We start from the raw sequence: 13,634 nt of genomic DNA on the forward strand, positions 1-13,634 counted from the left end.
AAGGAAGGAAGGAAGGAAGGAAGGAAGGAAGGAAGGAAGGAAGGAAGGAAGGAAGGAAGGAAGGAAGGAAGGAAGGAAGGAAGGAAGGAAGAATCATAATACATCACACTTTCAAAAGGCAAAAACAGAACTGTGGTTGCTAGAGTCAGGAAAGGGGAAGCGGAAAGGGGGGCAGCAAGAAATGGGTTAATGGACACAAAACAGCTAATTAGGAAAAACAGAAACTAGATTCTGCTGATAGACAGTTAAGCTAGGCACCTGTAACTAATAGTAACTTACTATATATGCTATCAAATGACTAGAAGAGAGGAGATCGAACATCCTCAACAAAAGAAATGACTACATTTTGTAGTGACAAGTACGCTAATTATCCTGACTCCACTATCACGTTGTACACAGGTATTGACATTCAGTTTTATACCTCACAAATATGTATAATCAATTATGTTTCAATAAAAAAATATGTTAAATGTCCAAGAAAGAAAAAAGAAATCACAGAAGAATCACAGAAGAATGATACAACCGGTTTAAAAAGATACTATTCAGGTGATATCTTTCATTAAATACAAGTTTTATATTATTGATTCCTGAAAAAAGGAAAGTGTTGGCACATCACAAAAATTTACATTAACTAATCTATGGACCTTACAGGAGATGATCATGGGTGACTAGTAAGTATTTGGCTTCCATGATACCCCAAGAAGATGTCCCAGTGACTTCCAGTAATTACCAAATAATTAACCTCCTGCTGAGGAATCTATATTTTAAATATTTTATCTTCATGTGTCTTTATTTACGTCATTACTCTCTCTCTCTCACACACACACACATACACACATAACTTACTTAGGCACCCTGAATATTATTTTTTAAGCAAATGAAATAGTATTAATTTTGTATAGTTATGAAGATAAATTTTTAATGTCTAAATTTAAATTATTTCCTCCATGTATAATAAGTGAAACAATGAGAAAAAATGTATAATATATGAAGATCTTTACATTTTTAGTCTCAACTTCCTTTTTCCTTTAATTAAATCAATATATCTTTGTTGAGTTTGAAATAGGTACTAAAAAGCAAGAGAAATCAGCATCATTAAACATTACTACAGGCTTCAAATCAAGACAGCAGAATAGACAGTCCCCAATATCACCCTCTCCCACAATTGACCAATATACAACTATTAAAGAACAATGACAGCCAAGCTGGGGCTGCTAGAGCTCAGGGGAAGAGGAGGAGAGACCTACAGAGTTCATGAAGGCGGGAGAAACCATGATGAGAGAAAGAAAGAACTACTCTGACTGTTTTGAGCCCTGAATGCTTCAAGGCTGGAGCTGCTGAGCACATAGAGCAGGAGTCAGCAAAAGCTGCAGCTGTGCTCTTCGGATGGAGTTGCTTGGAGGCAACAGGGCAGAAGAGGGTCTTGATGGCCCCCAGGCCAGCAAGACCACTAATAGGGTTCCCGTGAACCTACATAGGAGTGAGAAGCCACAACAACAGAAAAAGGAGCCATGCAGAGGCTGGTGAGTCATCGTAAGGGACAGGTGCGTGGCCCGTCCCATGGGAAGTGTTTGCAGCATGGGCGGTGAAGGAGATGGGCCCACCAGGACAAGGACATCAAAGACAGCTGATCTGCCCCCCAATCAGCACAGGACCACTCAGTGGAGACTGGTCAGGAATACAGAACTGCAGGGGGTGCAATTTGTTGGAAAGACTCAGGCCCAGACCAGAGTTTCTACATAACCCAGGTGTGCTGTATCTCATGAGACCCAGAAGTACTACAAAGTCAACCATTAATACTTGAGCTGCACAAAAAGCCTCCCCCAGGGAATCAGCAGCAAAGCAGCAATTTTGCTCAACCACAGAGCTCAAGTACTGGTCCCCACAGGAAGTTCCCCCATTTTAGAAGTAAGCAAAGGACAACAAATTAGTTACAGTGCAGAGTTTAAGTGGTGGGGGTAGCTAAAATCCAGTACAGAACTGAAAGAAAAAACAAAATACCCACAGATCAGAGAGAAAGTTCTGCTATTAACCAGGAAAGGTCTAACACCACCAAAGAACACCTATAAAACCAAGCAGGACCATAAGCCCCCCATGCTCTGGAGACAGGGTTGGGAGGGGGCTCGAGGGCCTCAGCCACACAACCCTGCCCTCTGCAACCAAGCCAGTGAAGGAAGCAGCTGTGGGCCAGCTCCTCCCCACCTGCTTTTCCCTCCCCTTCCCCTTCCCCCTAAGTGCTCCACAGCATCTTATAATATTAAAAAATAATAATAAATTTTTAAAAATTCTAAAAATAGAGTAAAAAGAAAAAAAGCATTATTACATTAAGCATGTCTAGCAATGACCTAAGATCTGTAGCATTTTAAAATTAAACATTTGTGATGACTTGAATAGAGACACAATCCAGAATTAGTATAAAACAAAAACTTGACTTGAAAGGGGCCTGTTATATTCACATACAATGTCTTTTTAAATGCACTAAAAGCTACAGCTAGGTTTTATTCAATAGAAACCATTTTAAAATCAATTTTTAAAAATAAAATTTACTTTTCAAATAGATAAGGTGCCTAATTTGAAAAAGAGAAAATCAACTCTGGGGGGAAATCACCAGTTTGTAATCACCTAACACACCACAAGGTGGCACTCGAATCTCTTCTAAGCTGCTTAGGTGGACTAAAAGCCTCACAGCCTTGCTGGTAAGAGTGAATTGTGTAATCATTATACATAGATGAAATCTTAAAAAGTTTTGCTGCTATAATTCAGTAAACTAGTATTTATTGAGATTGCACAGCATAAACTGGCTGAAGAGGTGTAGTCACATTTGTTAACATTTAGTATAGATATGTAGAAAAGGGCAAACCTAATGGCTCATATGTTGGAGACAGGCTGGGTGACCTGCCGACGTGGTCACCAACCTCACTGAGATGGCATCTTTGTCTCATATTTATTCTCCTTTCCACTCCTACTACCTCTGTTCAGGCCCCTAGTTTATAATAACATTTTGCCAATAAACTTCCTACTTGTCATCTCTAACCTTTCTAGCCTATCCTATGCCATGCTTGCAGATTACCCCCTGGAGAAACAGAGAAGAAAGAAAGAGGAGAATCTTGAAAAAGTGAATGTTTATCCTGAGTATTTTTCTCAAAAAGACTAACCTTTAAACCAGAAACAGGTAAACTTAAAGTAGCAAGCACTACTGTTATTACTGGGACTAGGGGTGAGTTAGAAATATTAGAAATGTTATAGAAATGGAAACAGTTACATTTCTGCACATCTGGGATGTGTTTAAATGCCTTCCGATATAAACATAGAAATAAAAAGGTAATATTTATATAGCACTGTACTTGATAAAAACAAATTGTTAATATTGTAATTTAATATTGACGGGTAATTTTTCTTGATAAACTCAATCTAAACTCTGAGCTATTTTTTAAGAACGTAGCAAAGTTTACTGCAAAACACAATGGTAGAGTAAGTTTTCATATTCCACCAAAAATAAATCAATTCATATTTGTAAATTCAGACTTATCAATGAAAAGTTTAAAAGTTTAATGATTTTTATACCTGGCTCCCTGCTCTGTATAAATTGAAAAGCAGATGGAAGAAGATTATCTGTGGTTACATTTTCTATCTGAACCTCCCTTGAAAGTTCACTCCTGCTTTAGAAGTTTTTTTTTTTCCTTTTTGTCTTTTTTCATGACCGGCAACGGGGTCGCAACCCTCAGTGTTGCCCCCACACCTTGCTCAGCCAGTGAGTGGCCGGTCTGTATGTGGGATCCGAACCCTCGGCGGGAGCACCGCCACACTCTCAAGCGGCGCACTGTAGCAGTGCGCCACCGGGCCGGCCCATGCTTTAGAAGTTTTATCGGTAGTGTCTTTCTTGGGAATAGGAGGAGAGGAGGAAGGAAGAGATGGAAGGTTTAACCAAGAAACAGTGTCTCCATACATACAGCTGAATGAATTACATCACAGATTCTCCCTCTATCAAGCAAATGAAGAAGTAATCAAAAACTAGTAAAAGAAACAAAAATTCATTAGCAGGTTTCCATTTCTGTCCACGTTGGAATAACTTACACCAGTTTTACTCTCTTCTGTAAAAAATTCAAAACTGAACAATCCACATGAAGTAGCTGATTTTAAACAGGAAAACAGCACAGAGCTATGATTGCTCCAAAGAAAGGAAACAAACGAGGGTTTTGAACACCTTGTTAATCCCAGCTTTCTGCCTGGATGCATTTTCTGGACTCTGAGGCAGGCAGTGGGATTTCCAAGCAGGAAATGACAAAAAGAGACAAAAATCAGAGTTAAGGGAGTCTGAAGCAGCTGGCTTCTCATCATGCAGATCTCTGCTCAAATATCACCTCTCCAGAGAGCCCCTCACCACCCTGCTGATAACAACCACACACCTCCTTTACCATTTCAATTGTCTTCATAACATCTACTACTATTTAAGATTTTATATTTGTTTTCTTGTTTTTTACTTCTTCCCCACACTAGAATATAGTCTCAAGAGGGCAGGAATAATATTTATCTTATCTATTATTTCATCTTATCAAGTTTATTATTTTGTCTTGTTTCTATGATATGCAATTGTGCAGAAAGAGTTAACACAGCAGCCCTGAGACTGCTATCCTCAGAAAGGCCTGCTTGCAAGGTTGACCCTTGGCTGGCATCAAAGAACTTTAATAGTACACAATTTCCTATACTGTATTGATATAAGACTTTCTCTAAATGACTCATTGTACCTAGACTGACTGTTCAAACAATGTGGTTTATGCTGAGCATCTTCTTTCCTTCTAGGAGTCTGGAATTTTGGTAGTTGCAGGGCAGAGAAGCACCCATGTGACCACCTGAACACTGAGTCCCTAATGAGCTTCTCTAGTACACAACACTTCATACATGTTGTCATAATTCGAGGCTGGCGGAATGGAGTGCATTCTGTGTGACTCTACTGAGAGAGGCCTCTTGGAAGCTTGCACCAGGTTTCCTCTGGACTTTGCCCATGTGCCTTTTCCTTTTGTTCTTTCTGCATTGTATCCTTTCACTGCAATACATACATCCATGAGTACAGCTACATGCTGAGTCCTTTAGTCCTCCTAGCAAATCACTGAACCTTGGAGACCCAAGACATAGCAATCAAGAAGCTTATCTGGTTTCCCCAGTTGAAAGTGATCAAACACAAGAGCACATAAAAGAATATCATAACATGGGAATGAATCCAATATGAAAATAAAGCCCATTGTCTACAATGATAAACACCTACTACTTACGTGACTGGTCTGTAGATCTCCTTAACACCAATAAATTGAAGTTGCTCCATAATGTCTGGAATACTTGCACATCGAGTAAGATTAATTCTTGGGTAATAAAGAAGGTATGAGAGACACATTTCACTCCTGGTGCTTAGTCCTCCCTGAAAATGAAGATATTTTATTTAACAAAGTATTTTATTTAACAAAGTATGTGTTCGACCTACTCTGACAGAACACTCAAGCACTCCAGTGAATAACATATATAACACACCTATAATACCTATGTCATATAGTTCCTTCTAATACTGAAGTTTAATAAATATTAAAGCTAAAAGTACTAATTTAATGATAATTTGGCTTTTAAAAAGATAGTGACACATTTAAAAATTAATAAATTATTTCTATCTCTTTAAAACTTGCCTTTCTCAAATAACCTAATCATCCTTAAAGTTCTGCTGATATGATGTAAACATCTCATCACAGTGTACATTTCAAAGGATCGTGAGGATGTTTGGTTAACATGATACCAATCAACAAGTTTGACAGAATTCTTGCCTGATCGAACTGAATTTTCTATTTTGTTTTGTTTTTTGGCGTCTGGCTGGTATGGGGATCTGAACACTTGACCTTTGGTGTTTAAACTAAATTTTCTATAATCTTGTCATCATGTGTATAAAGACCAGCAGCTGCATACCACAAGGGAGACAGAGTTCACATTTTGAATCTAGATAATTAATTATCTACTAAAATTTAAAAAAAAGGTCAAAGACCCTCAGAAGAACTGAATCCAGAATTGCTACAACATGTTATCTACTATGTCAAATTTTCAAACAAAAATTATTAAGACATAAAAAAACCCCAGGAACTATGATCTACTTGAGGGGGAAATAAAGTCAGTTGAAATGAATTGTGACAAGATACAGATTCTGGATTTAGCAGACAAAGACTTAACAGCAGATATAAATATGTTCAAAGAGTTAAAGAAAAACATGGTTAGGTAATTAAAGACATGTATATTAAAAATGAGTGAACAAACAAGGAGTGACACCAGAGAATGAAAAGCATTTTAGAAAAACAAATAAATATTCTATAGTTGAGAGACACCAAAACCGAATAAAAAAATTCATGGGATGAGCTCGACAGCAGATTTGAGATGACCAAGGAAAGAATCGGTGAACTTGAAGATTAATCAACAGAAATGATCCCACCCAAAGAACAGAGAAAAAAAAAGACTAAAGAAAAGTGAAAACATGTCAGAGATCTCTGAAACAATATTAAATATTCCAACATATATGTAATTGGAGTTTTAGAATGAGAGGGAAGAGAGAAAAAGGAAGAAAGAATATTTGAAGAAATAATATCTGAAATCATTCTAAATTTAGTGAAAAACATTAACTTACAGTCCCAAGAAGCTCAACAACTGCCAAAGACAAATATAAAAGTTTCATACCTAGACACATCATAGTAAAACTGCTGAAAACCAAAGACGTAGAGAAAATATTGTAAGCAGCAAGAGAAAAGCGACACATCACACAGGCAAAAAATGATACAACTGACAGCTGACATTTCATCATAAATGATGGATGCAACAAAAAGGGATTAGAATTATATATTCAGTTGCTGCTGGGAAAAAGAAACAATCGAGAGTTCTTTATCTGGCAAGTCTATCCTTCAAAATTAAAGGTAAAAACTTAGTAATATTATTCATGGTTATAAATTAATGCACCGTGTAATATGCAATGATTTTACTAATTGCAAAACATGATGTTTTGCACTTGATGAGTAAGGCAAGATTGGCCAAAGGGAGAAGTTGATTTATAAATGAGGTTGCAACTAATGGCTCAGTAAATATCATATTTAATCTAACCTTGAGCTGCGATGGCCATTAATAGTTGTACCAAATTGTAGGAAGAGAGCTGGGCCTTTGTATCCTCACATCAACCAGTCATTGGCTGCTGGCTGCCGCACTGAGGGAGTGTAACTTTAAGTGAGTCATGGTCTGATACTAAGGGCAATTTCCAACGAGGGACACAGCTGCAAGCTATGATCTTACCATGTCATATTCCCACTGGCTGGAGTTTATCTGTGTTGGCCCTAAAGGGGGCATCAAGGCAGTGCAACAAAATACCAACTACAATAATAACTCATTTATTATGTCATTAGTAAAATATTTCATACAAACAAAAATAATATATATGGCATGAGAAAAAATAAAACCAACACCAGTGCCTGGACTACCCCTGTGTGCCCAGCTTTAATTCCTCTTGTTCCCACTCCAGCCAAAGGTGATCATTATCTTAATATTTTAGTTAGCTTTCTATTGCTTTTCATTACACTTTACATTCAGTATATTGAAGTGTGTATCTCTAAACAACATATCATTTAATTTTGTATATTCTTGAACTTTAAAATACATATAATACTACTATATTCTGCTGCAAACTTGCTCTTTTCAATCAACATTATGTTTCACAGATACATTCATGTTAATATATGTAGCTTTAGTTCATTAATTTTCGTAACTATATACTATTTCATTATATATTATATATTATAACGTACTTATTTGTTCTCCCTTTGATGAGTATTTTTGTTCCCAGTTTTTTCTTCCTGTGTTATTACATGTTACTATGAATATTTTACACATCTCCTTTCTCTAATATATCCTGCAAAAGTAACACCAAGATTAAATCTACATAGGAATGGAACTTAGCATATATGAATCTTCAACTTTACTAGATAATGTCATATTTTCCCCCAAAGTGGCTTTACTACAGTATAGGAGTGATCTAGTTTTAGCACACTAGAGTAACAATTTTAAATATTGCCAACCTGGTGGATATAACATTTCTCACTCTAGTTTATATTTGCTTTACTCTGTTTTCAAATGAAATTGAGCATCTTTTCATATGTTCATTATCTATTTGGGTTTTTATTTCTGTGAAATGTTTTTGTCTTGTGCTCTTTCACTATTGTATGTTTGTCTTCTGCTACTGGTTTATGGAATTTCTTTGATATGCTGGATACTAATGCTTTGTTAATATATGTATTGCAAATTTTTTTTTCAGTTTAAAATACGTCTTTTTACTTTCTTAATAGTGTCTTTTGGTAATCAAAAGCTTTAAGGTATTTATTTATCTTTTTTATATAGTCTGTATTTTTTTTTGTTTTGTTTAAGAAATTCTTAGCTACTTCAAGATCATGAAGATATATTCAAATATTTTTCTTCCACTGATTTTAAGATTTTGTGCTTCACATTAAATATTTAATATGTCTGGAATTAACTTTTGTGTGTTATGCAAGACTCATTTTATTTTAATCATATGGCTAACCAATTGTGCCAGCATCCTTTAATGAAAAGCTCATCCTTTCCCACTTATATGAATGCTATGTCTATCACAAACCCAAGTTTCCATATATAGGATTTGTAAGTTTGTTTCTGGGACCTTTCTTCTGTTCTACTGTTTAAACTTTGGACTCAAACCACGCTATATTAATCACCACAGCTTTAAAATAAGCCTTCATTATCTAGTAGCTTATTTCCCATCTTGTTCTTTTTTTGTCATGTCTTGCCTATTTTTAACCTTTTGCTCTTCTGTGTAGATTTCAGAATCAACTTGCTACATGCAAAAGCTAAAACTGTAAAAAATTTTACAAAAATGAAAAGTAGGAGAAAATCTTTGCAGCCATGAGTAGGTGAAGATTTCTTTGTTAGGATACCAAAACCCCAAATTACAAAATCTCAATGATTTCTTTTTACAGGAATTATATTAAATTTATAAACCAATTTGAACAGAAGGATTTTCCTTATTTTACTGAGCCTTTCTATATATGAACACATAGTATTTCTTAATTTCTTTAGGTGTTCTTTAATGTCTCACAATAAAGATTTATAATTTTTTCCATAGAGATCAAACACATCTAATGTTAGATTTTATTTCTATATAACTTATAATTTTAAACTGCATTTTCTTCATATAGTTTCTTATACACTAAAATGCAATTAATTTTAGATGTTATCAATTTGGGGGAGGGTTTAGATGTGGAAAAATCAGTATATGTGAATTATGTGTTTTGCTCATTCACTTCTTTTCTGATCCTTAATTCTCATTTTTTTTTTCTTTTCTGGTATATTCTTTCTGATTTTAAAGAAATTCTTCTGGTATCTCATTTAGTTTAACATTTGCTATAGATTTTTCATAGCTAACTTTTACACAGTTAAGGCAATTCTCTCCTATTTCTGGTTTGCTAAATATCTACACTGATACCCCGGATTCCAGGATGGACTTAAACTTATAAATACTTTTTCTGCCCCTACTGAGGTTATTATAAGTCTTTTTCCTTTAATCTCGTAATGTAGAAGACATTAATATATTTTCTAATTTAATCAATTTTTCAATCCTTCAATAAACAGAAATTGGTTCTAACATTAGATTTGTAAATAATGCAGGATTTGGTTTGTCAATACTTTGTCAAATATATTTCCATCAGGTGCATGTTACTGGCTTCTTTGATATTGTCCATAGAAAGTTTTGGTATTAAGATTAGGTCAGCTTCATAAAATGAGTTTGTAGGAGGTGTTTTCTCTTTTTGTGTTCCATGGAAGAGATTGAGTAAGGCATAAATTATCTATTTCTTGAATGCTTGGCAGAACTCCCCAACAAATCTGCTGGGACTGGATTTCCTTTTGGTCAGAGGTCCCTAGATCATGTACTTCATTCTTCCTTTTGAAGTCTGGATTTATCTACATCCAGACTCAAGTGGACAGTCAGTTAATGACCTCAGGTCTTTTCATAAATAATATTTGGTGAGGAAAACTAAAAGACTTAGGATAGATTTTCACAAAAGTGTCAATAAATTACACTGCAAATATCGTATCATTAGTTAATCTGAAGTCTGATAAAATGCTAAAACAGCTCTGATTGCCCTTTTACAATGTTTCATGCTCAAGACTCTCAAAAATTTCGTTTCCAAATGGAAATGGTTTTTACTTTTCTTCTTCTAAAATCAAAGTTTATTCCTTCCTTTTCATAAATGAACTTTAAAAATAGTAAAAATTTTCTTACCCAAGTCATCCCGGCTCTATCTTTTGTGTTGTAGCGACACTCGGTAATTAGGTTATCTCCCTAAAACATAAAAAAAAAAAAAGCTTTCAGATTAAAGTTTCATGCTGTTTTATTCATCGAATACATTTGTAGGCCAACAGCTAATATTTTCTGTATGAATGGATACATCAAGTAATTTGATTCAGGAGAAGACCTTTGACCTGTTTAATTCTAGGTTTGCTAGTATAATAAGCAAGCAAACAAACAAATAAGGTTCTCTGTGTTCAGGCCAGACTCCACAATATTCTAGATAGATGACCTGGGAAAGGGGACTGGACAGCCTGGGCTCAATTTGTCCATCTGAAAAATGATGATTAAAATAGCACTTCCTTTGCACAGCTGTTGTGAGGAGATTAAATGACATAAGACTTATTTAGTCCTTAGTAGAGATAAAACAATAAACGTTAGCCATAGGTACTAATTATTGTGATTATCTCTTCATTTACATGACTATATTTAAAGCTCATCAGTCATGTCTTTTATTTCCTTACAACAGAATTGTGAGGCAAATTAATAGTATTTTATTGTTCTAGAGTTTTCCAAGCTTTTGAACATTACAGCACACGTGGAAAACATAATGTTTTCACAGCTTCCCACTTAGGTACATGAATGAAGCTACTCATGGATCTGTCTTCCCTGCCCCCGGCTCAGAGGGCCCAGAGATCAGTCTCTCAGCACATTTATAGCCTATTCAGGGCACACCAGTTAGGAAGTGCTGAGATAACCAGTAAGATTGGTTGGAAAGCCCTGAGAGAACATGATAAAAAAGACTGTAGTGCTTAAGAATCTTGACAAGAGTGCTGTGCCTCAAACTCCATCTTTCTACTCTCAGGGTATGTTAAACAATTGCTAAAAAGAGTACAGATCCAAAGCTGTGGATATAAGGGACAGTCATTAGAATAAAGACTCCTCTTCATTACTTTCTTCTGCCTTTTTTTTTTTTTTTTACTTTCTTGTGCATTTTCACCTTTCCCATCATATTGGGCTAGTTCATCCCATCTAACTCTGTCCCCAGCATCATCTAACTCTGTCCCCAGCATCATGTAGGAAAGATATTGCTGTTACTCTCATTTCATAAATAATATAAGAATCTGACTTTTAAGAGTGGAATAAGGGGGGGCCGGCCCGGTGGCGCACTGCTACATTGCGCCGCTTGGGAAGCGCAGCGGCGCTCCCGCCAAGGGTTCAGATCCCACATACAGACCGGCCGCTCACTGGCTGAGCGAGGTGTGGGAGCAACACCGAGGGTTGCGATCCCGTTGCCGGTCCTGGTCCGGTACGGGCGCAACACTGAGGGTTGCGATCCGTTGCCGGTCACGAAAAAAGACAAAAAGGAAAAAAAAAATTGTATAGAAAACTGATACTCATCCCTTTAAGTAATAAAACATTTAAATATATATATATATATTTAAATATATATATATATATATATATATATATATATATATATTTGGTATGTATGTATATATATAAAAAATATATGTATTTAGTCCCTGGGTTACATATATGTGCTATGTAATATGTATAATCATTGAGTGGGAATGAAATACCAAGACTTATTATTTAAATAAAACTATTGAGCTTGATGGCCATAGAATAAAAAATTACAGAAAACGAAGCATCATAAAAATTTTTTTAAAAGGTTTCATTACTGTGAGGCATAAGATTCTCTTCTATCTCTTCACCATAACACCAAGTATGGTGTCAAGCTGGATCACACCTCATAGAAAAATTATCTACGTTCATGCAAATGTCTTTGTCAAATGAAAGAATTATCCTTACATGTACTTTTCCTGAAATAAAACTTCTAAAAAATATCCAATCTCTTCGAGGTGGCCTTTAGAAACTTCTGATTTTACCATTATCAGAATTGCACCCGAAGGATCGCTAACTGGGGAGTCAAGTAAAAAAAAGAGTAATATTTAGAGTTCAGAAGCTGAGTTTTTTGTTATTTTGGTTCCTTTTTCTTTTTTTAATCCCCAACTTGAATCACCCCTGGGAGTAGTAAGAAAAATGAGTTTTATTTTGGAAAACAGATCAAACACATTCCATCTAGGTTGTGCAACGTCCATGGTGGGTGATTTATACGATGAGCAATTCATTTCGCCAGCAGACTGTCTTGCTACATCTCAGCAGATACACGTCTCTGATTTTTATAACATTCAGTGACAAAAACAAAAACATGCTTACTGGTAAGATCGTTTGTTCTTCTTTGAGATACTGAAACTCCTGGAAATTGAAGTCGAAATCATCATCATAAGCGAGTAATTTCATCTCATCCCCTTTGCGAAAATGACGGAGCCTGATGCCTCTGCCAGCCAGGTGTGCGTGGAGAAGGACCGCGAACACGTGGATCCCACTGGGCTTTTCCGCTCCCAGAGCCTGCGGGGCAGGCCAAGGAAGCCCTGATTAGCCCAAACGAGCGCGTGTTCAGACAGAGCACGTTAAAACATTACTTGGAGGGACTACTGAGGAGCAAGGCTAAAGCCATTTAAATAAATGCTTGAGCTGCCAGGCATTTACAATTTGGTTTTTTTCAGTGTTCTCTTTGTGAAGCAACATTTGCTGGGAGAAAAGAAAAGGAACTTAACGCTTACTAAAGACCTACCAAACTATTCCTAAATGCTGTCTTTCTTTTTCCTCCTTTTAGGAGGTACAGGGGCAGTCAAAGTTCCTGGCAAAAAGATTCCAGTATGTTAGTAACTTGAAAATCTAAACTTTTAAAAAGGAAAAAGTATTCCCACTTTTCCAGGTAAGAAAACCAAAGTGTGTCAAGGGAATTAAATGAATATCCCGTGTTCCCACAGCTAGTAAATGATGTCACAGAAACGAATCATGATCTAAATAACTCAGAAGAGCATAATCTTTCCACTTCACCAGTCTGCCTTACTCTCTGTACCACAATTTGTCATAATTCAGAGTATATGATCCATGTTGAAATACTTTCATTTAAGAAAACTATCAATGCAGTCACTATTTAATATTTATACATAGTTTTCCCTTATCCAATATGTAGTTTTGTATTAGTTATTCTTGCTCTTTGGTGAAAGAAGGGAAGAAAACTATAAAGCAGAGAAAAAAAAATGAAAATGAATGATGGAAAAAATAAATATGGATAAAAAACCAAGTAGAGAAAGAAAAAGGAGATCACACAAAGGTAGGAATTGTAAAAGATGAAATAAAGTGTCCAATGTGCAACAAAGGAGGTAGGAGTAGGAAGAAAAACATTCTGCAAATTACTCTTGTCTTCATAATTCTACTCCTGTAGCCTTCAAGA

At 35.9% G+C, this 13,634-nt stretch overlaps 1 protein-coding gene across 1 annotated transcript in view; it reads right to left on the bottom strand.

Annotated features, from left to right (window-relative positions):
* Positions 1–13,634, bottom strand: part of MOXD1 (monooxygenase, DBH-like 1) — a gene marked incomplete at its 5' end in the record, with an annotated part of 88,662 nt that overhangs the window by 3,394 nt on the left and 71,634 nt on the right. Inside the window, 3 exons of the mRNA XM_008586993.1 lie at positions 5,271–5,413; positions 10,319–10,378; positions 12,548–12,739. Coding sequence (XP_008585215.1) covers positions 5,271–5,413; positions 10,319–10,378; positions 12,548–12,739 — 395 coding nt within the window. The remainder of the gene's footprint in view (positions 1–5,270; positions 5,414–10,318; positions 10,379–12,547; positions 12,740–13,634) is intronic.

The sequence above is a fragment of the Galeopterus variegatus genome, unplaced genomic scaffold (assembly GCF_000696425.1).
Source record: "Galeopterus variegatus unplaced genomic scaffold, G_variegatus-3.0.2 Scaffold114, whole genome shotgun sequence".
Lineage (NCBI taxonomy): Eukaryota > Metazoa > Chordata > Mammalia > Dermoptera > Cynocephalidae > Galeopterus > Galeopterus variegatus.